Raw genomic sequence first — 27,334 nt, 5'->3', positions numbered from 1 at the left:
TCTTCACAGATAAAGAAACTTCCCTTTATCCGAATGTTTAATATTTTCTCTGAAATGGATACCAGGTAGCAGTGTGATTGAAGAAGTTGAAAAAATAATCTTTTGTTTCTGTTGTGCTGAATGTTGTGTGACCTACTCTCTGCATCGTGATTGTGGAATGGTCTGCTCCATGTGTGCCAGGAATTAACACTGCTGCAGATAATTTCTTTTTTTGCATGACTGCAGGAAATGAGAGCAGACAGCCTCAGCTGCTGGTGTTTAACAAACCATGCAGGTACCGAAGCCTTTAACAGTTCCCTCTTGCTTTGTGACAGCGGAAGAGAATGCAGAATGTTAAAATATACATGAAGGAAGCTTGCGAGTACTTGAAGTAGATGCAAAGCCTGGGTCTGCAGGGAAACTGTCTGACCTCTGCATGTGTACTGATATTTTGGGGCAAGGTAAAAAGTGAGGAAGATTAAGGAAACTGTCTCCGTAGCCAAGTCTTGAAGACTGTAAGTCATAAACATTGGCAGCATGTAGAGCAAATCTTCAGGTCGGGGTCACTTCAAATGTGACTTCACTTCAAACTACTTTTGTTCGCATTGTTTAGGAAACTCAGATTTCTGCATCTGTGCCCCTCACGGGACGTTGTTCTGAAGAGTTTATGGAAGTCTGCTTTTCCTCTGCTGGAAATGATGGAAGCACTTTACCTGTGCACAAGGCTTTCAGCTAGTTGTTGGAGGTGGGCAGCTGGACCCTTCTGGTCAGAATCATATATTATCAAGCAAAAAAAATTGCTTTGTATTGTCAGGCGTGATGGGTTTTAGGTATAGCGGAAAGTTTTGCGACTGCAGGGGCCTGAAATGCAAAAAGTCATCTAAACGCTAGAAGAAATACTTTTTACAATTAGTAAGATAAGAAGGGCTGGGTCTCTTTTTAATATTTATTTATTAGTAATTTCTCCATTTGCAGCTGAAGTGCTGGAAGCTAGTCGGGGTCTGCGTGTATCTATCCGTGGCCGGCACCAGAGCGACCGGACCAGCGGCGACCAGCTGCCGAGCAGTGACCACCCCGCCTTAAATAGCCCCCGCGCGCCTCTCCGCCGTCACGTGACGGGGGAGGCCCCGCCGGGGCGGCGCCCCATTGGCCGGCGGGGCGGCGGCCGGCGATTGGCTGGCGCGGCCTTTCCCCCCCCCCCCCCCTTCCCCTCCCTCCCCACGTGAGGGGGGCGAGTCACGCGATTTCCGGGAACCCGTCAGGAAGGGACATAAACAAAACAAACCCCGAAGCCGCATGGAGGGTCCGGGCCGGAGCGCGCGGGGCGGCGCCCCCTGCTGAGCCCCGGCCGCCCGGTGAGTGCCGGGCGCGGAGAGGGGGCGGGGGCGGACGGGCAGGGGGCGGCGGGGCTGTGGGAAGGGATGCCCGGCTCCTGGGGAGGAGAGGAGGGTGCCCGGCGGAGGGAGCCCGCCGCCCGCTCGGCTCGGGGGGGGGTGTGGCTGCCGGTGGTGCGGGAGAGCCGCTGTGCTGCGCGGGGGGTGTCCGGCTCCCGGAGCCTGGTGGGGGGTGGGTCGGGCCCGATGGCTGAGGGGCTGCGGAGGGGACGGAGCGCGGGCTTAGCGGCGAGTTGGCGCCGTCCCTTCCAACCCCCCTGTCCGTCGGGAGCGGCCCGCGCCTTCGCAAGGAAAGTGAGTCCGGCAGCGAGCGCCGTAGAAACGAAAGCGCCGTCCTGCCGGGGGAGACCGGTCCTGCTGGTTGCGCGGGCGGAGGGGCTGCTCGGCTGCCCGGGTGCGCGGCGCCGGTGCAGGAGGGCTCGGCGGTTCCTGCGCTGTGTTGCTTTTCAGGCTCGTACTCGCGTCCTGCGCTTTCGACCTGTTTGAATGCTCGGGGCGACCCCGGGGGGCGACCTTGGGGGGCGTGGGGTTTCTGTGCCCGGGGCGCGCCCGTGTCCAGCGGCGTGGCTGCGGTCCGTAGGGAAGGCTGCGGGTTTGGGGGAGGCGGAGAGGGGTCCCGGGCCGGCGGGCGGCGGGGCAAGGCGGCGGGAGGAACTCTCCCCGCTCCGGCACGGCGTTTTATGTAACTGACTGGGGCGGGGGAGCACGCAGGTTCACCGGCCGGGGGTGGGCGGCAGCCCCGGCCGCTCGGGAAGGGGCTTCCCCCGGGCAGCGAGGGGTGGGCTCCGGGGGACGCCGCGCCGGCCGCCCCCAACCCAGCCCCGGCGGGGGCCGCAGGGCGGGGGCTGTCTCCCGCGGGGCAGGGGAGCTCTCGGCGCCCTTCCCGCCACTCGGGGTCGCGGGGGGAGGCCAGCGCGGGCTCCCAGTGCCCCGCAGAGCGGCGTCCGCGGCTCGGCTATGCTCGGGGCTGCTTTGGGGGGCCCGGGGCCGCGGCCGGTCCCCTCCGGAGCGGCGGAAGGGGGTTTGTTTACATGTCGCCTCACCCTAGCTTGAAAGGACCGCTGGGCGGGTGAGCGGCGTGGGCGGTGACCAATGGGAGCGCGCGGGGCTGAGGAGCGAGCCATTGAGCGGGCGGGGAGGGCGGGGCGGGGAGGCGGTGGCCGGGCTAGGCTGCGCTCCGCGCTGGCTGGCGGGGCGGCCATGTTGGCTGGGAGGTGTGTTAGTGGGTCAGGGGCGGGGGCGCGGTGTGGGCCGGGGCCGCCCGGGCCGGGCGAGAGCTTGCCGCGGGAGGGATACGGGGGCTGGAGCGGTGCCCGGTGGCTGCCGAGGGTGCCCACGGCCCCGTCCCTCCGGAGCGCTTTGCCTCAGGGCGTCTCTGCCTTCTGGGGGTCGGGCCGCCGGTGCCCCACACCGGTTCTTCCCCCCCGCGTTCCCGCCTCCTGCCGTGAGGCACTTCCCACAGACTTGACTTATAAAATATCGATAACTTCCCCGAGATGCCGCTGGGTGTGTCAGTGGCGTTCAGCGTCCCCCCCACACGGGTCTCCCGCACCTCTCCGGGAGGGGTTGAGTTCGCGCAGGCTTTGAGGCGGGAGCAGGCTGCCGAAAGCCCCCCCGCCCCGTCTCACCGGGCATCGAAGCCTGGGCTTTATTTCCCCTCCCTGTCCCGAAAGTCCACGGCGTGGATGTTATTTTAGGTAGCGATGGCCATGGTTATAACTGGTGTGCCCCAATCTCGTCCCCATGAGCTGGCAGTGGTTCAGCGTGGCGAGGCCAGCCCGCGGTGGTTCTCAGGGCATCGTCTAATGTCACTGATCGGATATCAAAGATAATGCAATGACCAGAATTCACTGTGTCATGCTCCAGTATAAAACACAGGCTCTTTTTCAGGCTTCTCCATGCAACAGGCTGAATGCTTTCAATCGTTCAGCTATGCCTGCTGAAATGTTAACTTCTTGTTTAAAGTAAGCGTAATCTTTATGTTGTTGTCACTTGAGAGTAACTTGTTGAAATCATGCAATACATAACCTGCAAAACCAAATCAGATTCTGATACTATCTTTCAGACACTTTAAAATGTTTTAAAGATGGTGATAAAAGGTTGGTGAGCCTTTGGCCTAAGGTCACTTAACCAAGTGGCTTCTAAGCTTCCCTGTTTGGAGTGTTTATTATTATTATTACACGTCTGTTTTCGTAGTAAGAATTACAGAGGGGCAGACATAGGCGTTTTAGAAACTTGGTCGATTTTTATTGCTGGCAACTTAGAAGTCAGAATTTCTATGGGAAATATGTTGGGTGTTTGTTTTAGCAGGAAAGGTTCCTTGTGGAAATATCAGTGCTTAGTGATGATACTTTTTAGAGGCATGAATAATAACTCAGGGACCTGTACAGCGCTTTGTGTATAGTAGTTTACCTGAGCAAAGAAAGAATTTTTCTGTGTTCGATGGGAGTGTTAACTGATGAGAGAAATCTGCAGCAGGGGCATCAAGCCATTGAACGTCTTTGCTATGTTTGTTTTAGTAGTGAGAGTGGCAAAAGAGCTGTTTGAAGTCCCTTCAGCATTAGCAGGAATTCACTGGGAATAAATAGAAGCTTCTGTCCAACTAATAGATGGATACTGTGGTATAAATAAGGGAATGCACTGGTTTAGATTCCCATGACTTGCATGTCCATGTTGTATGGTTTGTGAAGCCCAATAAAAGTTTGATAAGGATATTTGGCACTTCATAAAAAGTGCTTTGAAGTTGGCATTGGCTTGAAAGTCAAGCCAAAAGTTTTCTGAATTCACAGATTTTAAGGTTTAGATCTTGCTATGGTAATTTCCCTGATTATATTATTATATTTAAAAAAACCTCTCCTTCTATTCTTGAATTCTTATGCTGTTGTTTGTTTTTTTTACTTTTGGGACCATTTTGACTGATGCGTTTTTCTGATTTGTTGCTGGCTTTGAAGAACGATAACCCATTTCTAACAGAAGTATAACAAAAACATAGTCTAACAGTATGGAGAGTAGGCTAGATTGTACCATTCGCTTCATCATAAGAGGTTTTTTTCTGGCAACTATAGAATTAATTTTTTTCTTACCCTGAAAGACTGCGCTGTCAGAAAAAAAAATACAGAAACAACCATCATGTAGGGTTGTAGAATACTGCTGGAGCCTGTAAGCTAAATTGTTGTAGTTTTGCTTTTGTTTTCTGTCTTTGCTTTGGCCGCACGCTGCTTCAAGGGAAATCTCTGGCTAAAAAAAAAAAAAAAAGAAAAGAAAAAGTTAGTCTTACTGCTAATTCGCTTGTGCAGACAATTCTCCAAACTTTACAGTGGTATTTTAATAAAGGTTTGTGCAGTACATATCTTAGCTATAAAAAGTTTTTTAAATTAATTTAAGTGTGTTAATATAGTTCTAATAAGTTTAACATGCTGCATGTCCTACTCCTGGCACTGAAATAATAATAAAATCTCAGTCTTTGTTCCAGAATATACAGAAAAACTAGCACTTTCAGTAGGAATATATTATTCTGGGCATAGTTGTTATCAAATAGGTAGATGCAATATGTTGTTTGTTGATTTAAAAAAAACCAGTTTTTTTTCCCTCTGCTTCTTGTATTATGATCAGTTACTGGCATCTGCCTATTTGCTTATGCTGTCGTGCTGAAGTGGGATACCCCTCCAGAGCTGGGTAGCTGGCATTGCTATGTAGGGATGTTAATTCAAACAAAGAACGTAGTGCTGTATTCTTTTTGGTAATACATCAGCTCTTTTATCTGAGGTGTTGCGTGTGTGATTGGAGACCAGAGCTTCTGTTTAGTGGTATCACTTCCAGATCTTGAAGTCTGGCTGCTGTGGGCAAGCAGGACTAGAAAAATAATATTGCGGCGGGGAAGGGAAAGTCAGCAGAGGAAAAGGAACAAAGACAGTGAAGTAGCAGTTTCCCTCTCCTGAAGGGAAGAGGCTTAAAAGAAGTGAAACAGTTTTTCTGTCTTCAGTTCTTTCAAATGGCAGTGCTCCATCAAACTTAGGATCTGGGTGTCTTAAGCAGCTGGTGTTTGCTCTCCAGGATAGAGAAAGCAAAGGGCATGTGTTAGATGCTTACGCTGGCATTTTAATAGAAATACATCACTGAGAAGGTAGAGGGACTTGGCTTCTTTGAATGTGCAGGTGAATGAGGCTACGGTGGGTCGAAGCAGGGGAAGACCTTTTATAAGAGTGTCTTTGCTCACCTGCTATGAAAAACGTAACCAAAAAAAAAAACAAACCCAAAAGAAAACTTAGTGTCTTTGTGGTGGGAGAGAGAAGTAGAAGATTTTTTTTAAGTCTGGCTAATAATTGAAGAATCATGTAGAAAGAAGGAAAAAAAAATTACACTCAGCAAAACTAAGAAAAATACGTTCTGTGCTTGAAGACAGCACTGAGTAGGCTATGTTCTGTAATAGGACACAAATTGGCACAAACTGTGGAAGGAAAAAAAGTTTTAAGAGAAGCGTAGGAGAGCTGCTTGCATCTCTAACTGTAGTACTTCATAAAATATCCAGATGCAGCAAACACTCTGTAGTATATAATGGTTCTTTTAAAATACATGGCATAATTTTTGTGCATTCACCAAAATTCAAAGTTTGGCATTTTGAATGTTTTAGGCTGAGTTAGAAAAATGTAACTTTGACAAACTGTGCTGTGTGATGCAGTCACCATCCTGAAAAGTGTAATTGTTCGTGTAATGTATGTACAACAGGCATTTAGCCGCTGTGATAATAAGCAGTGTACAATCAACAAAATGGTATAGCGACGCTCTGTGTGCTTTCCAAATTGTACAAAACACACATCTGAATTGAGACAGAAATAGCAACTTTAGTTATAGCTACAGTACAAATGATTCATACAGGTGACTGAGGAAGACTTTCAGAGTTGTCAAGCTGAAAGCTGGCAGTTTAGGTTTTTCTCTTATAGGGACTTCTTTGGAGTTTTGTTGCAGAAAGGTGTTTTACTAGTCCAGGGAAGTGGCACATACACGGTAGCTGCCATGTGTCTCCTTTATGCTGCGTGTTTTGAGTTGAGGTCCTCCTGTTTGCCAATTTAAGTGTACTGCTGCATCAGTAATGTCATGTAATAATCCTGACATTAGATTGTTTGAAATTCAGTCTTCCTGGGCATCTTGGGACCACTGACAAACTATTTTATATGCGCATTTTCAGAAAGTAAATATAAATGCAGAGAATTTTTATTAGGATTTTTCATTAGATTAATGAATTATTAACTCCATAGAACAGTTTTTGGTTACTTACTGATGACTGATGGGTTTTTTAACCAGTGTATATATGCATGCCTCCATCAGTACCCCAGATTCTTAAATGTTAGATGAACATAGCAGTTCCTGAGATGTCTTGCTCTTCCTCACACCCAAATCAACGAGCAAGCATTCTCCCAGGAGCAGGGGCGCAGCTCTGCACTGATGTGGCTCAAGAATCTGCAGATGCAGAACCAACTCAGGGACTGGTTCCTTAATCACCTTAATCTGATTTAACTGCAGGCTGCTGCCAAAAGGAGTGGCAGCACCCTGCCTGGTGCCTCAGGCTGTGTATTCCACAGTGATATTTGAGTTCAACATAACATAATATTCCACAGATATTTGAGTTCATTCAAATCTGTATTCGTTACAGATAATGTAATGACAGGACTATTCTGTTTTAACTCAGTCTTCAGCAGAGAGAGCCAATAATGATAAATTCTGTAAAAATGGGACTTCAACTGTGGTCTACAAAGTTACTTTGCTTCGCAGCAAGTTCAGATTTTACATCTGTGCTTCCATATGTGTCGTTGACTTCTACGATACATCTTAATTTACCAGTTGATGAAAAAATACTCATAGTTAAGTGTGAACACTGGGAGTCTTTTATTGAAGATCTTGATGATTGTGGGAAATTTAGAAAGCAGTTGGAAGTAGGTCTGCTTTGTTGGGAGCATGAGGGCTGCAGCTCCACAAGGCAGTGTCTTTATGGCCTCACCATGTTTCCTCCCTTCATAGCAGCGCTATCAAGAAAAATCTTATGTCGTGAAATACTTGAATAGAACCTAATGGGATTCAAATCACATTTAAATATTAATATTACAGAATGTCAAGAATGAAATATAAAGATAATTAGGGGAACCATGAGATTAGCTGATATACTGCTTTGACCCAGGAGGATATACACTGTCATTCTTAAATGGTGCTATAAGTTTATAGCTAAAAGATTACTGAGATGGTAAAAGTATTTTGAATGTTTAATATCTGTTTTGAGGATTTGTAAATGATCCAAAAGCTACCCCGTCCTGATGCTTGTAAGCGTTGGTCAGTCGTTGCTGAAATCAGTGTCAGTACAGATTAAGTTTCACCCCACTTTCCTATTTGTGTGTGAAGGACAGAGGAATGACTTGACGTATGTGTTCTAACAAAAATATAACAAAGAATAACCAGTAAAGAAGCAGCAAATGACTCCTTTCTTTCCCATTTATATCATGTAGCGGCAGAACTTTGACAGCCTCCCATGTGAATGCAGATGGTGGTGGTGGTGTTCTGGTGTTGACGTCAAAGTGTTAATGTGATGTTCTGTTGAAAAAGACGTCAGTCTCTGCCGCTCTGTACAGACAGAAAGTCAGATACTGCTCAGGTGTAGATTGGTATTAAAGATGCTACCCTTCCCGTGTCTTTCTTTGCACATGAGAACAGTGTTTATTTGCTTTAAAGAACAGGCCCTTTCTGCTACATCAGGCCAGGTTGAAAAGTGAATTAGTCATTTGTGCCACTTTAACAGCACAGGAAGGACTGTACATAGCTGTGGTGTAGCCTTTGCTGGGTGAAGGAAGATGGGGGTTGTTGAGGCATGTTTCCCTGTGACACAAACATAACTTTAAATGACAATTAAGGTAAGTAGGAAGAGTTCCCTGGAAGTTTTAGAGTAGGAAGAAAATTTTCTCAGAAGGAACTGGCTCTTACTCAACACAGAGCCCTACAAGAAATGGCTTGCTTTGGCAGTGGTAGCATGGTTTTACTGAGAACTTGTGTATAGCTGGACTTGTAATTGTTATTCTTTATATTCTAGCCGATATTTGAAAAGCAGTAAGTTTTGATAAGTGAAGACTTTTTCGCATAGTGTCTGTTTTTCCCCCAGTCTGATGGCATATGTGCTGAATATAACAAGAGCTGAGATACTATCTGAAAGTAGGAATAGTCATGGGGATGCTGTCAGGTGCTCGTGGGAGGAGGGTTCTGAGCGTAGCTCTGCTGTAGGAGAACACTTTTACTTTATTATTGGTTTTTCAAAATAAGAGAATAAACGTAGCCCGAGCAGATTGCACTAAAGTCTGACTTACAAGCAATGCTGAGAGGAGAATTCTGCTCAAAGAAACAAACACATTTTAACTGATAATGCTGAAAAACTTTACAAGTATGATGGTTCAGTTTTTTGATTATGCTCCTCTAATGCTGCTTTTTTGTTAAAGAGACTTTTTACAGAAGGGTAGGGAACTTGCAGGCAAGCAAGACAGTAGGAAAGCAGCATTCTTAAAAACAAAGTGGTTATATTAGATACTAAAGTATTATACCATGGGTAATTTTTTGTTATTGTTTTTGATATAATATTGTTCTATTTTACTTCCTGTTACTTATTTCATGAGTCTTTTGTCATACTTTCAGTGTAGATATAGTTACTGATGTTTGTGCTAAGGTGCTTGCTTTTCTACAGTTCAGTTTTTCCTTATGTTAATAAAAAATGCAGGATTAAGCAGGATGTGAGGCTCGGAAAAGTCTTTAGATATACATCTGAAGTAGCACTGGGTCTACAGAAACTACTGAACTGGTAAAATTACTAATAGATAAATTGGACCAATTTCAACATGTGCCTTGCTTGAAATTAATAGAGAAGATAGTTTATTGGGCAGCTCTGAATTTGGCACAATTTTTAATTTATTCTGTTGAGGAAGTCTGTCTCTTCCCTGCCTCTGCTGCTGGACGGTGAGCATGTTTGCTGTAATCCCTCTGCCACTAGATGTTGCTGTGTGAGTGATTGATATAATCTTATTTGATGCTGGGTGGATTAATCTCTTAAGAAAAGGAGGAGATATCGCCGAAACAGTATTACTGCCTATTCTGAAATTAGTATTTTGAGATATTTGCCTGAGACGTTTTTGGAATTTATTGCCTCTGTTATATTAGTCATAAAGATTGTTTCACTCCTGTGTACCCAGCAGTATGCTAGTCATTATGTCCAATTAGGCATGCTTTTCCTTCCATGTCTAGAGAGCTCGTGGTCTCAGTAGTAAGGAAAAAAGGCAACAAAATGTAACTCTGCCAAAAAAAGTTTTTGCAGGATCTTTGTTCTGTAGCATCTGTGGCTTTTCATTCAATGAAAGATGGCAGGGAAAGAAAATTACTATACATTCCAGAATGAGGAATAATCACTTTTCATGGGAAATTTTTGTCTCTGCTTCGCTTTGGCTGTTTTTTAAGCATTACCTTTTTGGTGAAGGATTACTCACCTCCTTGGGATTTTGCTGCGTTTATTCTACACAGAAGTCTACAAATAGAAGAGCTCCATCAGGGTGAACTAAAGTTATCCTAAGGAAAAATTTCATTGCATGGATTGTGTAAACTCACTGAGACTGAAGTAAAGCTGGAAAGGAATCTACAAGTGAATAAAACAAGAAGTTTGGAATTGGATTTGGGGAATCTGGGCTTGGAAATGCCTCAGGTAAGTCTATCGTGATTTTATTTGCTTCTGTAAATAATTTAACTTCCTTATTTAAAAAAAAAAAGGGGGAAGTTTAAATTTGACTGGAGAATTTTAAGAGATTACATGGTGTATATTTTATAGGGTCCCAGTAGTGTCTTTGGTAGAAGCGATGTTGCTGCTCTTGGTACTGTATTGGTTCACACAGCAAGATTCAGCAAAGTTGTCGTCTTGATGAGGGTGGATGCCTGGAGAGCAGCCTTTTATTACTGCAGTGATTCACACACCAGCACACTGAATGACTTTCAGTAGTACAGTGTTTCTCCCTTCCCAACCCTCAGGGCGAGTGTGTCTAGAAGAGAAATAGAGGTCTGGAATTCAATGTAACAGAAAGCCTTGCTGCCCATTCCCTGCATGCCCAGTCACCCTGCTTAATATTTTTTTGCAAAGTTCCACTTTGTTCTCAAGAGATACAACACTCTTGATTTACTTGTAATAAAGTTTGCTTTTGTTACGATATCAGGTGGAAGTTTTATGAGTTCTAATCGTACTAAAAACAGTCAGCACTGCTTCAGTACAAAATGGTTTGTATTAGGTGAAGGCCCTGCAAGCGTGTAGTGCCTATTGATACTCACGGATCCTGCCAGTACTCATTCTCTTCTACAAATGCTAACATATCCCTAAACTTGGCAAACGTGTGAGAATTTCAAACCAACAAAAAAGAATGAATGAGCAATGCTCTTGCAGCTATATGATGAATACAAATGTGTCCTTTGATTAGAGCTGCATGTTGTTAGCTGCTCTTAAAGCATTCTCTCGCGCTGAGAAATGACATGCTTATCTGTGTAGGTAAAAACCTTCCAGATGCAAGTATAGCACAAGTTAAGAGACTTGGATGAAATGGCAATTCTCTTTATGTTTTGTTGAAGAAAATAATATGCCTTTTTATAGCATGCTTCAAACGTCAGTATCAATTTTGTTGTAGCCCAGTGTGAGTGGAATGGACCCTCCTTTTGGGGATGCCTTTCGGAGCCATGTGTTTTCAGAGCAGACTCTGATGAGCACGGATCTCTTGGCAAGCAGTTCAGATCCAGACTTCATGTATGAACTGGTAGGTCATCTTTCTGTGTGTGTACATAACTTCCTTTCCTTGCTAATACCCTGAGTTTGTGTAGTAATAAAGGGGTATTTGTTCAAGAATGCTCAAAGATTATTCATTACTATTAGCTACTGATTAGGAAAGAGCCTAACTGCTTGTCCAGCAAACGTGATGCTTCCTCAGTAGAGGCTTGGTGAAGCTGGCCATCAGGAGAGGCTTGATACACGAGTCTCAAATAAAGCTGTGTTGACGTTATGTAATGGTGCTTGAGACTCTTCCTTACAATCTTTTCGGCGAGAGCAGCTATGTGCTACTGCACCCAAACTGTCAGTGCAGGAGAAGCAAAATAAAAGTTGACTCATGAGGTACTTACACTGGCATTCTTTTTTTTCTTCCCCCCGCCCCCCCCCCCCCTTGCATCAAAGCAGAAAGGTAGCTCATAGTTGTTAGTTGATCGTGTTAGAATGAGGTTTTCCAGGGACTGGTAAACTTGAGCATATTCTGTTAAGCACACAGCAAAAATTGACGTAGGTCAATAGAGACTAGAACAGCTTGCCTGTGGTGTCTTTCTTATTTTAAATACATGGATACTGGTACTAGTCTGGTTCCTGATGACCAGATGAATTTGCAATATCAGAAAAAGAATCCAGCAGCATTTGACTTGTATCTTTAGCAATCTCTTCAGAAGGATCTGCTGCTGAAGCACGGAAGCTGGACTCCATTCTGACCCTCAGAAGAAGCTTGTAGTTGGAAGTTGAGGTACCTTTGTGTGTTATCACTCTCTTGGACTTCACTGGAATTAAGCTCACCATACTAGATAAAGTACAGGACAGAGATGATTGATACGTTTTTGTATTAACTTTTAATTTGTCTTATTATGCACAGGACAGAGAAATGGACTATCAGCAAAGCTCCAGAGACAACTTACTTTCAATGGAGGACTGCAAAGACCTTGAGAACTTGGATTCTTTTACAGACATCCTGGATAAAGAAGCTGCTCTCACCTCAAAGTGGGAACAGTGGGACACCTACTGTGAAGACTTAACTAAGTACACTAAATTAACCAGCTGTGACATTTGGGGAACAAAAGAGGTGGATTATTTGGGCCTTGATGACTTTTCAAGCCCGTACCAAGATGAAGAGGTGATAAGCAAAACACCGACACTGGCTCAGCTTAACAGTGAGGACTCCCAACCTGTTTCTGATTCACTCTACCCTGATTTGCTCTTTAGTGTAAAACAAAACCCTTTAAATCCTTTGTTACCTGGCAAAAAAATTGCAACCAGAGCAGCAGCCCCAGTCTGTTCCTCCAAGAACGTTCAGGCTGAGGCACCTTTGTCGGACTGTGTTCAGAAGGCAAGCAAACCTGCAACTCAGCCTGCTTCCAGTACACAAATCATGGTGAAGACCAATGTGTACAATAACGAAAAGGTGAACATTCATGTTGAATGTAAAGACTATGTTAAAAAGGCAAAAGTAAAGATCAATCCTTTACCACAGAGTAGACCAGTGCTGAGCCAGACACATGCTGATGCAGCAAAGGAAAACACCTGCTATTGCGGTGCTGTAGCAAAGAGACAAGAAAGAAAAGGAATAGAGTCCCCGCATAGTCACAGTACGCCTCCTGTTTTGCCTTTCAAAGAGACTCAAGAACTGCTCCTCAGTCCACCCCAGGAAACCCCAGGGCTTATTGTGGGGGAGAGCAGTCTTTCCGCCAGCACATCAGTGTCAGATTCTTCACAGAAGAAAGAAGAGCACAACTATTCTCTTTTTGTAACAGACAGTTTGGGTGAACAGTCAGCCAAAGGAGACCCTGAGGAAGATGAGGATGATGAGGACGATATTGAAGATGAGGACCACGATGAAGGATTCGGCAGTGAGCACGAGCTGTCTGAAAATGATGATGAGGAAGAAGACTATGAGGATGATAAAGATGATGACATCAGTGATACTTTCTCAGAACCAGGTACCAGCAATGTCGGGCTTTGTTAACATGGAGGTTAATGGATTTGTCTGCCAAGTGGGGAAAAAATGCTTCTGAATGCTTTATAGTTACAGATGAGCAATGCTGATCTTAAATTATGAACTTTCATCACAGATTTTTTTACATGCTTGGCAAAATGTAATTAATGAAAACTATACAAGGTCTCTATTGCCCTGTTTCAAGAAAAACTGCATAAACTGTGGTTGTGCAACAAAAATAATAGAGAATACAGGAAACCTAGCTTGTAGCCTGAGGTCGTAGAGCAGCCACCTGCAATTTTTGTCCTTTTTTTGTGGCTTGATGATAGGATGATAGGATGTGCAGGGCTTTCTAGTGCTTCAGTAGGTTGCTGCTTTGAATTTATCCAGAGTTGTATCTCTTGATAGCTGGTATGAAGTCATAGCCTGAATGAAGTAATTTCATAAGTCCTGCTGTAGGCACAATTTTCCACAGAATCCAAAGAAAATACCTACCACTGAAACTAATAGAACTGTTTCTTGGTGGTTTTCAGCAGTAACACTTAGTGGGTCTTCAGAGGATCCTGAATTCTTCTCTTCTGCATGTAGAAATGGAGCCTTAACAACAGAAATAAGAACTAACCTTCACCTAGAAGGTAACAAAGTGGTAATGTGCAAAAATAAAATCCGAAGGAAAAGGGACAGGACTGTAACCAAGTATTAGTTTCACTGTAGAAACTATTATAATATTCACATTTTATAAATGCTTTGTAGTAGAGTATAAGAATTAAGGTATTCTGACATTTGGCAATATGTAACTTCGGGGGGGAAAGCAGCTGCCTTTTTTAAAAGCAGCTTCCCTAAAGCTTGTCAGTGTTTGTCATAATGAACTCTCAGATTTAATTATTTTTCTAAGTAGATTTCCTGAGCTGGCATTAAACTTGTAAAGCATTATGCCCTTTATGTTACTTTTACATGTACATAACACATTTTTGTTAACGTTTTTAAACCTCTTCCTCCCTTCTGAATTGAACTCCCTCTTCTTTCTGGGGCTCTGAGTAGCTATTACAGCTCTGCAGTGATTGCTGTGCTGCACGCTGCTTTGCAGCCCACAGAGGCATGTTGCACAGAAAGCCTGGTAACCTTGAAAAGGAGATGTATTAAAATGCTGGGATTTCAGTTGATGGAATTACATTAACTATTTGCTGTTTGTTCAAATTTTACTGACGTGCAATCGCTCTCGCCTTCTAAATACAACTACATCATGCAGTACAGTAACTGAGGAACTTGGCTTACACAAGCTTGCTGGAACTTTAAGTGAATGAAGCCATTCACCTCGAGCATGGTGATATTAAAAGTTTCACCATCTGTTTTGATTATATTAAAAGGTAATGTCTCCAGGTGTTTTAAGTATGTCACTCTTGTACTTTCTGTTGCTTTTTTACCTTTACAGTAAAGGTAAATACTATGGATAAAGTTTCTGAAAATAGGTATGGCACAGGAAGATTTAACCTTCCATAGCACTGAAACCAAAATCGGTTGATAAATTTAGAGTGAAGATGTAATTTACTGAAACAAAAAAAGTTATTGAGTATTGCTGACCCTCTGATGTATTTTATACACAGTTTGCTTTTGTTTATTCTTCTTCATGTGTGTTTTTGGAGTGCATTAAGTGCTTTCTTAAAGTGTTAGCGTTGTCTGAGGAAATAGATATAGTAAACTTCTGGAACTTGGAGAAATAACTAAAAATGCGACCGGCAGTCAGACAAGTTTGGGCCTGTTTTTATTGTTTTTCTTATGATACAGATCTAACAATTTTTGTCATCTGCAAAGGCAATTTATTATGGGAATTACCAGTCCAGGCCTTTTCTAGCACTTAAAACTTTTTTTTGCCATTACTGGTATATTTTACCTGTCTCATTTAATAGAAATATTTGTAAATGATTGCTGCTCTCCCATCAAGTAGTCAAGAGATTCCAGAAATGGGAGATGCAACAAGCGATTCGATTTTCAGCAGCACTAGAGAAGAAATACCTGAAAGGGAAAAGTGCTTGTAGTGACACGGTGATTGTTTAAAGAAGTTGCACTGCATCCATTCTGAGCACCTGGGCCATCTACTTGGGGGAAAAAAACCCCTCATAAATGGTTTGACAGAAGTTGTATGATTAAATGGTAAAGAGAAGGCTCCTTCTGGTTTTGTTTTGGTGGCGCTATTCTTGCTTTTAATCTGATAAGGTGCATAAGTCATGTCTATCCTCTTCACCATTTTACTCTAATGTGTTCTGATTTACTTAATTTAACCATGGAGAGTTTAAACCTAAAACTGTAATAAGGGATGCGAACAAAGATTTTTAGGAGGGACTTGCGGAGGGCATGAAAGGTAAATACAAGACCCCTTTCAGATTTCTTAGAAGCCCGCCAAAGAAAGTAAGACTGCTATATCATCTTTGCTAAGAGGAGAATTCAAGGAAGCTGAATACAGTGCAGAAAAGCTAAACAAATTTGTTGCACTCCTGTGTGTTACAGACTAGGTTAGGACATTGTGCACTAGATTATTCTATGTAACTTTAAAATGATAGCAGGTCAATGTTAGAGTTGAAGGCAGGATGCATTAAGTCAATGTAATTTAGGTTGCTAACTTAATTATGGTTTAAATAAGCAAACAGGAAGTCATGATTTTAACCTTGTTTTACATTCGTACACATCAGCTCTTAAAGAGATTTGTTTTCATCTGATGGCTTGATTCCGTGTTATCATGAAGATGGGCTAAATTTATACGTATCTGTATAATAAGTCGCATAGCTTGACATATTTTTTCAAGTGGAAAGTAAGTGGGGTTTTTAAGAGTACTTTGATACTTACATCAAACAGCATTTCTGTAAAATGGGAGTACAGGTAAAAATATTTATGGTATTTGAAACTAAGTTTAATGTAACTTGTCATCATTTTGGCTATACAAGAAAAAATGTTTTATAAAGCATGTATCATTGTTTGATTTGCCTTTAAAATACTGTCTTTTTAATAAACTAGAGAATCAAAGTAAATGAGTTGATGAAATGATCAGAAACAGATAGGACTGATTTCATCCTTCTGCGCATCTAACTTTTATTCATACTGTGAGTTATGAGGTGAGAGTCAGACCAAAGCAAGAAAGTTTGGTTTTCCTCTTTCAACTGTTTTTTCAAGTGCAAACAGACTAATTGAATGGACTGTTTTAAAAAGAAAGCCGTCTTTGTGCTACTGTTAAAAGATGAAGCAGAGCTCAAGCAGATGGGGTCAAGGCTTGTTAAGCTTACAGTTTGTTCAGTGGTTGGCTTTTCTTTAAGCTACATCAGTGTATGTGATGCTTTGAAATGCATTCTTTTTTTAAGTAAATGTAAACTATTATATAGTATTTTAGTACAAAAGACTATGCAATGGTTTGGGGTTTTTTTAACCTCAGTATAGGTTGTCTTTATTTTCTAAAGCATAGGTAAGGTTTTGAAACCTGTGGTTTGTGTAATTATGGTATAAATATTTATGCAGTGTGGATAATGGCATCACAGTTTCCATGTACTTCATGAACAGTTCATCATATCAAGTGCATCGTAATATACCTCTAAAATATTGTGTAGCTTTACTGTCGATCATTTCTCTTCATCCCACTAAAGAGGTGAGGAAGAGGTTGAACAGCTTGTGTCCAGATCCCTTCAATTTAGATGGCCTTTTCTGAAGGACTTTAGGTCATTGTCCTGATAACAGAGCCCCCTTCCTCTAATAGAGATGGGTGGTTGATTTATTTCCCAAAGGTATTCAAACTCAAGGAGAAGTCTCCTCAAGAGGAGGAGTTGGACTCGATGATCCTAATGGGTCCCTCCCAACTCAGAATATTCTATGATTGAATAATTTTGCTTTTTTTATTAGTATTTTGCTAATCCATCTTTATTATCTGCTTCTCTTTCCGTGCTTTTTGATTAGAGATTAATTGAAATGTGGAGGCGAGTTAGGATTATGTTCCTGCAAATTCATGAAGAAAATTTAAGGACAGAAGAACACTCTCCAGCAGCTGTTGTCTGTACTTTGCAGTGGTGGGACTGCGGGGGAGAAGAGCAAAAGAGCAATAGAGCTTAAGGGGTCAACATAAGGGGGCTCTCAATGCATAAATAATTTGTCTCTATTCAACTAATGAAGGACAGTCACTGATTCAACGTCTGTCCCTGGATTTAAGGCGAATACCTAGTTGTAGTTGATGCAGGAAACCAAGTCTATTAGATAATGTAAAACAGGCCTCGTCTGTGGTTTTGCTGTTAACTTGAATGCACAGTCCACCATAAAGGGCTAGAAACAGTTTTGTTAACATTATATAAATGATGCAATGCATCCTTTTAGGGTATGAAAATGATTCTGTGGAGGATTTAAAAGAAATGACTGCAATATGCTCTCGGAAAAGAGGCAAGCGAAGATACTTCTGGGAGTACAGCGAGCAACTAACACCATCACAACAAGAAAGAATGCTGAGGCCGTCTGAGTGGAATCGAGATACGTTACCAAGTAACATGTATCAGAAGAACGGTCTCCATCACGGTAAGAATAGTGTCCTAGTTACAAGTGAATGTCTTTCGTTCTGACACCTTCGGTAGCCCAACTCCCATACTTGCTAGTAGTGAGAAGTTGTGTTTTGGCCATGAAAATAAATCATTAAAACACTGTAAGTCTGTTGCTCGATTAGCAGAGTTCTGCACAGTGTCCAAGGCAGGCACAGTGGACATACAGTAGTAACTTTCAGTGTAGTTTCTTCCAGAGGAAGGTGGATGAATTGAGAATTGTAACTTCCAAGGGCTTTCAGTGGAAACTCCAAGAGTTTGAAGTTTTCTCAGTGCGACGCTGTAAACAGATTGGATGGGTCACTTGACTGATATATACTCCATGTAGCTGTTAGTTTCGGTCTTGCTCGTGTTAGAAGTGAGCTGGAATTGATCTGAGATGCAAAGTTCACGTTAACTGCAGCTTGAACTAAAGGACCAGCAATAAGGCGTAATTGTCTCTTTGCACCTCCCTACTTATGTCTCCCACCTATGGAAATGCAGCACAGTGAAGCGGTTAGTTCTCAGTGAATAAACTATTTCTTTAAAATACCCTCTTGGAAACTTAAACCAATTGGTCTAATAACTGTGTTTTATTCCCATAACTTTTTGATTAGCAATTTGCTGTACCGCACACGTGACATCACCTAGAACAAACCACTCTTAGAAATAATGTTTGTTTTCTTGTCACAGGACCTCTTTGGTAGGCTGCTCCATTTGATTTTGGCTTTGAAGGAGAAAATGAAACCAGCTTCCCTGGTTGTAATGTTAACGTTCCCTTACAGTTGAAAATTATGTCTTTAACATGGCAGTTTATCTTCTGTTAAACCAAAAGATTTTTTTGTTGTTGCTACTTGTAGATTTATTCATGAAAGAAAACATTTTTTTTTAATTTCTGTAGTTTTTTATATGCTTATTTATCTTGTAGTGAAATATCAGTACCTAAAGTCCCTATCACTGCTCCTTCATATGAAGGTTTGTATCTATACCTGTTACTAAACAACATATAACCAAACATGCCTTGAGGACTCAGGCCCACCAGACACTTGGAGGAGCAAGTGACCTTTAAGTCGGGTCCATATGCAAGGGATTTGCAGGATCAAGCACTACTTAACAGCCAGAAGCTACAGAATATAACACATGCAGGATTTTTTTATTTTCATATACAGATATATACCAAGGTCACCTACTACTTCAGTTAAATCATGCTAAATTACCATCTCTCTAATAAATATTTTTCAGCAGGTTTTGTTAAGTTTTATTAACGTTTTCATGCAAGAGTCTGTAACAACTGGCATTTTTAATAGAAAACTACAAAAAGACACATAGCAGTGGCAGAGAACCTTAAGGAATAAAGATTTTGTCTTGAGTATGTGTATTTCCTCAGGAAAGCCAGGCCTTAAATAGCTTCAAATACATATAAAAGGGGTTAACTGGCCTTTATGTAGATCATTTAAGCACAGTATCACTGAAGATCATTTCAGTACCAGGCCTCGACGTTTTTCCTTAATACAGAACTTTAGCAATAAGGTTACTTAGGAATTTAATCAACTTGAGCGTGCATAGAGGATGAGAGCAAGTTACAGTTGGGTCAAAACAACTGGGTTTGAACTTGTGACATGTTTTTCAGCACAGTTGCGTGTCTACTGTCTCTCACATCCAGTAGCCTTGCCAGAAGTATTTCCTCTTATCTGATCTGGATATAATATGAATTATACAAAGCAGTTTGTCTGGAAATGCTCTTTCTATTGTGAAAGGCCATAGGGATCACATGATTCCAGTCCATTCTCTTGTAATGAACAAAGGAACTTAAACTGCACCCAAAAAAAATACATATTTAAGAATGGTTTTTTGCAGATTTGTGTAGGTATTGTGTCACTCCCCGACCCAATTTTCTGCATATTCAAAACAGGAAAATATGCAGCAAAGAAGTCACGAAGGACTGATGTAGAAGACCTGACTCCTAATCCCAGAAAACTTCTACAGATTGGTAATGAATTGCGGAAGCTGAATAAGGTGATCAGTGACCTGACGCCAGTCAGTGAACTTCCCTTAACTGCCAGACCAAGGTCAAGAAAAGAAAAGAACAAGCTGGCTTCCAGGTATATATTAGATAATGCTACATGGATAAGTAAATTTGGATTACTACAACTGAGTTAAGATCTAACTAATTTTTGCCCCAAGAGATCCTGCTTCGTTGTGGCAGTTCCTGCAGTTTGCCTGTTCCCTAGATAACGATGTATTTCCACCGGAAGCTGGCTTACTTAGCTGCAGGGCAAATGATTGATACAGTGATAAAATCCACAAGTGTGAAATATAAGCAAATGTAGGTAGCAGAGTGTTTTTGTTGAAGGTGAGTAGTGTGCAGAAGGAGTGAATAGATGATTTTGTACGTCACAGCGCTGGGAGTATTGGTTGATTGGTTCGTGTGGCAAACAAACACATGCTCTTAGTATTCTGGAATTTTTGTTAGTGTTCTAATTCTTCCCCTCTTCTTACTATAGGGCTTGTAGACTAAAAAAGAAAGCCCAGTATGAAGCCAATAAAGTAAAACTCTGGGGTCTCAACACGGAATATGGTAAATACAATTCTTCACATCTTAATTTTTCTTTTGTTCAGACAAGTCTGTGTTTTTGCACCATCATGTAACCTGGGTCATACCTGGCAGTTTAGAGAAAACAGGGTTGGTACAAACCCAATTTTGTTGGTACAAAAACAGTCCACTCTATAAAGTGTACATAGATTGGGTTACCTGCAGTGTTGAGCTACTTTACAGATGTAAATTATGTAAATAGCGTAAATACTTTTGAAAATAAAGTTTACAGATGTAAACTATTACATCTTAATTTTATAGTAAGTGTGACACATTTGACACTTACAGATAACAGTGTGTGGATCTCTCTTGCTCCAGGGAGGATGTGCTGTAAATCCAAACAATTTTTTTTTTTCTTTGCAGATAATTTACTGTTTGTGATCAACTCCATTAAACAAGAAATAGTTAATCGGGTGCAGGTACCTAAAGACGACAGAGGAGTCAACATGGAACAAAAGTTGCATGTACTTATTAAAGACACTCTTGGTAAGCAGGAAACTTAATGTATTTGCACGTATGTGAAGAGACATATAATCTATGATACCTTAGATTGCAAACAATTTCTGGAATAGACAAAAGAAGGAAGCGCTTCCTAATTTTAGTTGTCTGTGCCTTTTGGTTGGTTACTAACCAAAGTGCTCTTTGGCTTTGTATTACTTATAGGAACGTACAAATATGTGCAAGGAATAGTAACCTTACAGCACATTTTCTTACCCTCCCTTTTTAGGACTACCTGTAGCTGGACAGACATCAGAATTTGTGAATCAAGTTTTAGAGAAGACTGCAGAAGGAGACCCCACTGGTGGCCTTGTAGGGCTACGAATACCGATGTCAAAAGTTTAAGACATGACTTCAGCAGTTCTCATCAGTCAGATTCTACCTGTGTTGTCAAGTACTTCATTGTAAATTGCATTCTGGTCTGCATGTCAGTTTAGCTTTATGGAAACACTTACCTTTAGGTTCCATTGTTTTTAAATAACAATGTAGTACAACAAATCAAAGCATGATATAAAATGCTTAATAGCATTTTTGGAGCATAAACCAGATAGTTTCAAAGCTGCTTTAAGCTTAAATACAGAGATGAGGATTCTTTTTAAAATTAAGTTATCTAGGACCAGAATATATCGCTTTTATTTTAGAAGCAAAAACATTGTTTTGCTAGTAAAAATTTTTAGCATATGCCAGACATTGTGACAGGTTTATGCTCCAAGTAAAATAAGAGGAAGCATTTTTTTGGTAAAGCTGTCGATTTAGGGAGTTTTTTGTTCCTTTTTTTTTTTTTTAATAATTGGATTTTCTTTTGTTCTTAAAATACAGTGAGCTTTCTTTGCAACCATTAACTTGTACATAGCACACGTGGCATTAGAGCTAGTGTGCCATATAAGACTTTAATTTTCTGAGCTTAATATAGTATTTAAATGTCTGTGCAAGCAAGAGAAAAAAAGTATATTCTTTGTGCCTTGTATTTTGGGGGGAGAGCTATCAGTATAAGCTGGTAAAGTTGTGTATGAAGAAAACCCTGAGGGGAAAAACCGAGATGTGCAGATGGTAAGATTATAGGTTTTAATGTATTTGTTCCAGCTCTTAAAATTTTTGAATGTATATAGGAATATGTTGAAAATGTAGATATATGCCACAGAGTCTATGTATTGTATAAAAGATGGCTCTAGAAAACTCAATTTCGGTACTTTGGCCGGAAGAAAACAAATACTTGCACATTAATGCGATTGTTTATTTTTGTACCAAAGACAAATGCAACTGATATGGCGAACTGCCAGTCTAAGTAAAGTTTTGCACAGCTTATATGATACTGTACTGAATGTAAAAACAAATGAAAAAAGAAAAAAAAATTAAAGGTCAGGGTTAGGGATCTTACTGAACTGTGAATTTTTTTGTTTGGGTCCAATTATCTACAGAAGGAGCATTCATACATAACAATATTATTTTGCTGTTCTTGTAGTTCGCTTCCATGGTAGATAAGTTGGTGTCCGTCTCGGAGTCTTTAGATCTTTTTTCTCTGCACTTACTGTAGGAGATTTTAATATATTTGGATTTTAGTAAGCTATTGGTAAAATAGTTTTCAACTTTGAGAATTTAAAAAAATATTTAGCTTGTTGTAGTATACTTCCACCAAACAACCAAAATAAAATTATTTTTATTGTAATGTGTATATATGTAAAGAGAAAAAAGAGCTACAAATATCTAATTCCTTAGTTGCCACTTTTCCAGTTGATGTATTATTATGCATGTGATGTTTCCAAGAATCAACACAAGCTTCAAACAAAACAAAAAAAAAATTTATAGACTTTTATATTTTTGTACAGGTATTTCGAAACTAGCTTCTTCAAACTTATATGTGACTTATTCTTGTTAATTCAGTAGTTTCTATGATTGAGGAATATTAACACACAGTTCTTATTTGCTCTTCTGCTAATAAGAGTTGGCTTTGTAGTCAGTGTTAACGTACAGATTAAAAGCTTTAGCCTTTGATGCGAAAGTCCTTTATCTCAAGGCAAGATCATTCTCTGGTTTCATGGACCCCCCCCCTTTTCCTCCTTGTTCTTTCTCTCCCTATTTAAAGATGACAAAACACTGTTTACTGAAAATAGAAATACCAAATATTTTTAAATGTAGCTGCTGAAAAAAAATGCAAAAGTCCATGAAGGCTTTTTCCCCACTCCCTTTGGGGAATTTCTCCACTTCATTTCTAGTTGTCTGAGTTTGTTTGTACTGTGATTCCTTTTTGTTTATAAGTAGATTATTTTTATATCCAAGCTTGTACTATAAAAACAAGTCTAAATCGGTAATAGTGCAGTAAGAGTGGCTGATGAAGGTGGCAGTCCTGCCACATACTTGTGAGTGTGCACACAGCTTACTTTGTATCTAAATATTTTGGAGGACTCAAAAGGGAGGAGGAGGCCAAAATACCACTACTGAGCTGTACAGAAAGTCTTTCCTACAAGAGACTGAACAAATACCCAGGGCAATTTAGGCAAAACTTTGTAAATCCACTTAAGACTTGCAAAATCTGAGTGGAATGTGGGTGTTTTTGTTTCAGGTGTTTTTGTTGTTGTTGTTAGGGTGAGGTGAGATTTGGCTGCTGCTTTACACAGTGGGTCAGATGTATTCCTATTGTAATTATTGCCAACGTTGCAGTTATTCTGGAGATGCATATGGCCCATAAAACCCCGACAGAGAATGTCTCTTGTGAAGTTAAGGCCACGTCTGTACCAAGATTCGAATACTGTTGTTCCTTTCTGATGAATGGTGTTAACGCACTGCTCGGATGCGAGAGGTCCTTACGCCATATCCAAACTGTCGACGAGGCAGCATTTCTAAACATTAAAAGAGCAGTTTTGCAATCGGGTAAAAACTTTTGTGACAAACTGACAAGGTATTGAAAAACCCCTTTTTTACTGCTCGGTAATACTGGGCAAATATAACTTTATAGCTTTTTATTTTTGTCTGAAAACCAGAATATGATTTTGGTCTAGCATTTCAAAGTAGACGTTGAATCCTTAGTGAATTCCATACCCCTGCATTTCAGTGTTTTCTATGTATTATTTTAAGTTAAAGCTTTTAAATAGTTGAGCTTTTTAATGTTGACACTTTATTTTGTACCTATTTATATGTATGTATATCTTAGAAAAGCACTTTGTTTAAAAAAAAAAAAAAAGAAACTGCATTTTATATGATTCCTGCCACTTGCTGCTAACTCTGGGCTGGTCAGAATGCTGCAGCGATACTTGATATAAATAAAACCTGGCAGTAAAATGTAGAGTAAAGATAAGACCTTTTGCTGGTTTAACTTTATCATAAAGGTGACATAGGCAAGCTGTGCAGCTTTACATTTTAACCAGGGGACTCTGTGGCATTTAAACCGTCTAGAAATGGTTGTACTTTAATGCCAGTAACAATCTGCTTCCTCTAGTGTCATTAAAATATATACATTTAGTGTATACTTATCACAAACAAAAATCTTATAAGGGTATAAAAACCAACAAATGTACATGTTTTTGGCAATTGTGGCATGCATTTTTGGATGATCTTTAGAGAAGACCATTTTCTAAAGATTTTCAATGTTCATACATGGTATGTGGATCTTAATGAAGTCCTGGATTTTTTTGTTTGTTTTTGAGTGTAGGCATTGTGAGTATTCACTTTTAATCCTATATCCAAAAAACAATTATACATTTTTGATTTAATACAAACAAAAGCTCTTCCTTTTTCTGATACACTGGATTCTCTAGAATTTGTTTCCATATTAAAAGCATGCTGTCATAACTGCTCTTGTTGAGATCTCGCCAGTCTGAACTTAGGTGCCACACTTCGAATTGATGGACTGCTTGTTCTGCTGTACCATGTATGATTCTCGTCCTTTCCTACTTCCTTCATGACAGATGATGATGTGGCTTTATATTGTGCCTTACTTGTACATCTAGAACTAACTGTTTTTCGTTCCCTCTGAATTCTTTAAACCTAACCCTTCTGAAATTGAATCAGAACTGATAGAAGCATCCTCAAGAAAGTCTGGATAGATCTGACTTCAGTTTCTCTCAATAGTCGTCCTTTTGTATTTATATGGAAGACCAGTTTTTGAATGGCCTTGCAAAATGTGGGGGTGCTCATGAAGGGTGTTTTTTAGCCCTAAACCCCTTTTGCTAACGCTTCCTTTTATGGTTTATTGAACACATGTACTGATATTTGGTGAGTACTTTTTTTTGGATGAGAGAGACTTACTACTAAAGCTATGTTTACGTGTGGATGGGCTGGATTTTCTTATCATACCAGTTGAAATCATTGTGATTTAATGAAGTTGCATTGCTGTAAAGCTGATGTGAGTGAGAATCAGGCTCAGCTGCGTTCAGTTCCTAATTCTTTTATAGATAGACTTTTTTCCATACTAAGAGGGCCAGGAAAAAGTTTTTTTAAAAAAAAATAAACAAAAAACCCAACCCTAAAATGGATGAAGGGTCTTTTAACTAACCTAAAAGCAACCGCACACTTGTGAAATAGTGGTGTCAGTTTTGACTTTATTTTTAAAAAATCCCTCCCCCAAATATTTATCTGATATTTGCCTTCATTAATAACAGCTTATTCACAAAATATAAAGACTGGACGTGCTTTTCTTTTCTGTAAATCATTTAAACATAGCTATTTTTTTAAAGCTCTAAAAGGCTTTATCAGGAGAATTTCAAAGGGTTGTATACAAGTTGCCTTCAGCAGAAATAGCAAATGCAATTCTGTTGCTCAAACGTGCTTGCTAGTCTTCCTGAAATTCTGTTGAGGCATAACCCAATTATGTACCATGAATGTTAGGATCTGTATTTGGCCTTGAGACCTGAATTTCAAGAATGCATCTAATCATGATTTTATTTTCATTTTAAGTTGGAGGCTTCAGTTGGAATCATCTAGTTAAGTGTGCTGCTAGATGTGGTCTTGGCTTATTGACACAGCCTTGTACACAGCTGAGGTTTATTTTGTTTACCCCAGGGATCGTTTGAAGTACATTTCGAACAGTTACTGCTTCAGTGACTGATTCTTCTTGTAACTGTATTAAGGGCATTAGTATGTTGAGAAAACACCACTCTTAATATCTCCCAATATGAATTGGGATTCTTTAATGTCATTAATGAAAGATGGCACTTTTAGGTTATATCTTCTTTGCAGCATACAAAAATGTCTCTATCTGTCTACAATTTACATTTCACAATATGCCATGTTTTTTCCACCAATGCTTCTAGCCTGTTTAAGTGTGTGTGCGCACTAAATTATAATCCTCAGCCTCTTAGACATTCATGAGCTTCCTTTCACGAGAGCAAATACTGACTATGCATTTATTGTCTTTCTAACGAGCTGTGGAGCCAGAGCTATTTTAAGCCACACTTTTCTGTTGGTTTTTGTTTTCATAAAGAAAAAAAAGAAACTCCAATCTTTTTAGATAACGTCAGTGTTCAGAGTTTTTCTTGAGTTAAGAATATTCTGTAGTCGGGTATCTGTGTAAATCAGATTTGTGTGAGTTACCTAGCTACAATAAGGAAAACTTCTGGATTGGATTTGATATTGGCAAAAGCACACTCCACCCTATCAAAATATTCTGATTAAGAAACAGAACCTAGTAGTACCACTTAATTTTATTAATCTTCCTTATAATGATGGATATTCATACGTTCTGATTTTAATCATCTATGCTCCCACAATATTATGTCCAAGTAAAACTTACTGCTCAGTATTTGTGGTTGGGTGAACTCTTAAGGCTGACGGCATGTGTGGATGTCAGTGGTTGACAAGCAAAAAAAAAAAAAAAAAAAAAAGGCATTTTAAACAAAACATGGCATCCTGTTCTTCCTATGCTTGGGGTCATGATTGTAATGCTGTCCTTGATATTCTATAATCAACTTCCAACTGGAGCTCAGAAAAACTTACTGAAAGTCTTGTCTCTGTTAAAAAATAAATTTACCTTGTTAAAAGCATGATCTGTTAAGAGTTGCAATGTTTAATGTTGGTTAATAGTTGTGCAGTTTTTATTTTTTTGAAAAGAGGCACAATTAAACTATTGACTTTGTTTACTCTGTCACCCTTGATCCCTAGCACTTCTATTCAGATACAAATTCATCAATGTATGCAACATCCTTTGTAATTTAAAATAAAAATTGTGGAGGAAATACCGTCTGGAATCATTCTGTGCGTGGAGTGGTAGTGAATGGCGCGCGCCTCCTTGAAGTAAATGCCCTTAGTCTCCTGGTATTGTCAGCAACTTTCCTTTGAAAGGGATCATGGATAGGTAAGGCAATAACTTGGGTTTACCCCCCCCACCCCCGGTCAGCACTCAGCTGCCTCTCAAGGCTGCTGGGTCAGCATGGTGGGACCAGCAGGAGAACCTGGACTGCAGCCCACCCCCAGGTCCTCTGGCTGGCGTTCTGCCATGGTGGTCTCCACATTCAACACCTGCTAGCTTTGTCCAAGCCTGGTTTATCTCACAGCATGGTCTTAGGGAAGGGGGGAGGAAGACACGGCAGGAGTTTATGGAAAAGGCAAAAGGGCCGTTGCACTCCCTTCCCTTTCCTC

General features: G+C 40.6%; 1 protein-coding gene across 9 annotated transcripts; it reads left to right on the top strand.

Annotated features, from left to right (window-relative positions):
* Window positions 1-1,218: 1,218 nt before the first annotated feature.
* On the top strand, window positions 1,219-26,943 carry CREBRF (CREB3 regulatory factor). 9 transcript variants are annotated; one of them, XM_054216932.1, is made up of 10 exons: window positions 1,219-1,334; window positions 9,915-10,092; window positions 11,057-11,182; window positions 12,056-13,136; window positions 13,666-13,767; window positions 17,480-17,674; window positions 19,586-19,775; window positions 20,178-20,251; window positions 20,630-20,752; window positions 20,994-26,943. In XM_054216932.1, the coding sequence occupies exons 2-10, from the start codon at window positions 10,084-10,086 to the stop codon at window positions 21,107-21,109; spliced, it is 2,016 nt and encodes a 671-aa protein (XP_054072907.1). In that variant the 5' UTR covers window positions 1,219-1,334; window positions 9,915-10,083; the 3' UTR covers window positions 21,110-26,943. The 9 variants fall into 9 exon arrangements, 7 of the variants coding, with proteins under 7 accessions (XP_054072907.1, XP_054072910.1, XP_054072906.1 ...); XM_054216935.1 differs by having other exon boundaries at window positions 1,234-1,334; window positions 9,852-10,092; window positions 13,669-13,767; XM_054216931.1 differs by having other exon boundaries at window positions 1,234-1,334; window positions 9,852-10,092.
* Window positions 26,944-27,334: the final 391 nt, after the last annotated feature.

Source organism: Rissa tridactyla, chromosome 11, assembly GCF_028500815.1.
Source record: "Rissa tridactyla isolate bRisTri1 chromosome 11, bRisTri1.patW.cur.20221130, whole genome shotgun sequence".
NCBI classification, from domain to species: Eukaryota; Metazoa; Chordata; class Aves; order Charadriiformes; family Laridae; genus Rissa; species Rissa tridactyla.
The sequence above is the reverse complement of the archived record's forward strand: the minus strand, read 5'-3'. Positions and strand labels throughout refer to the sequence as shown.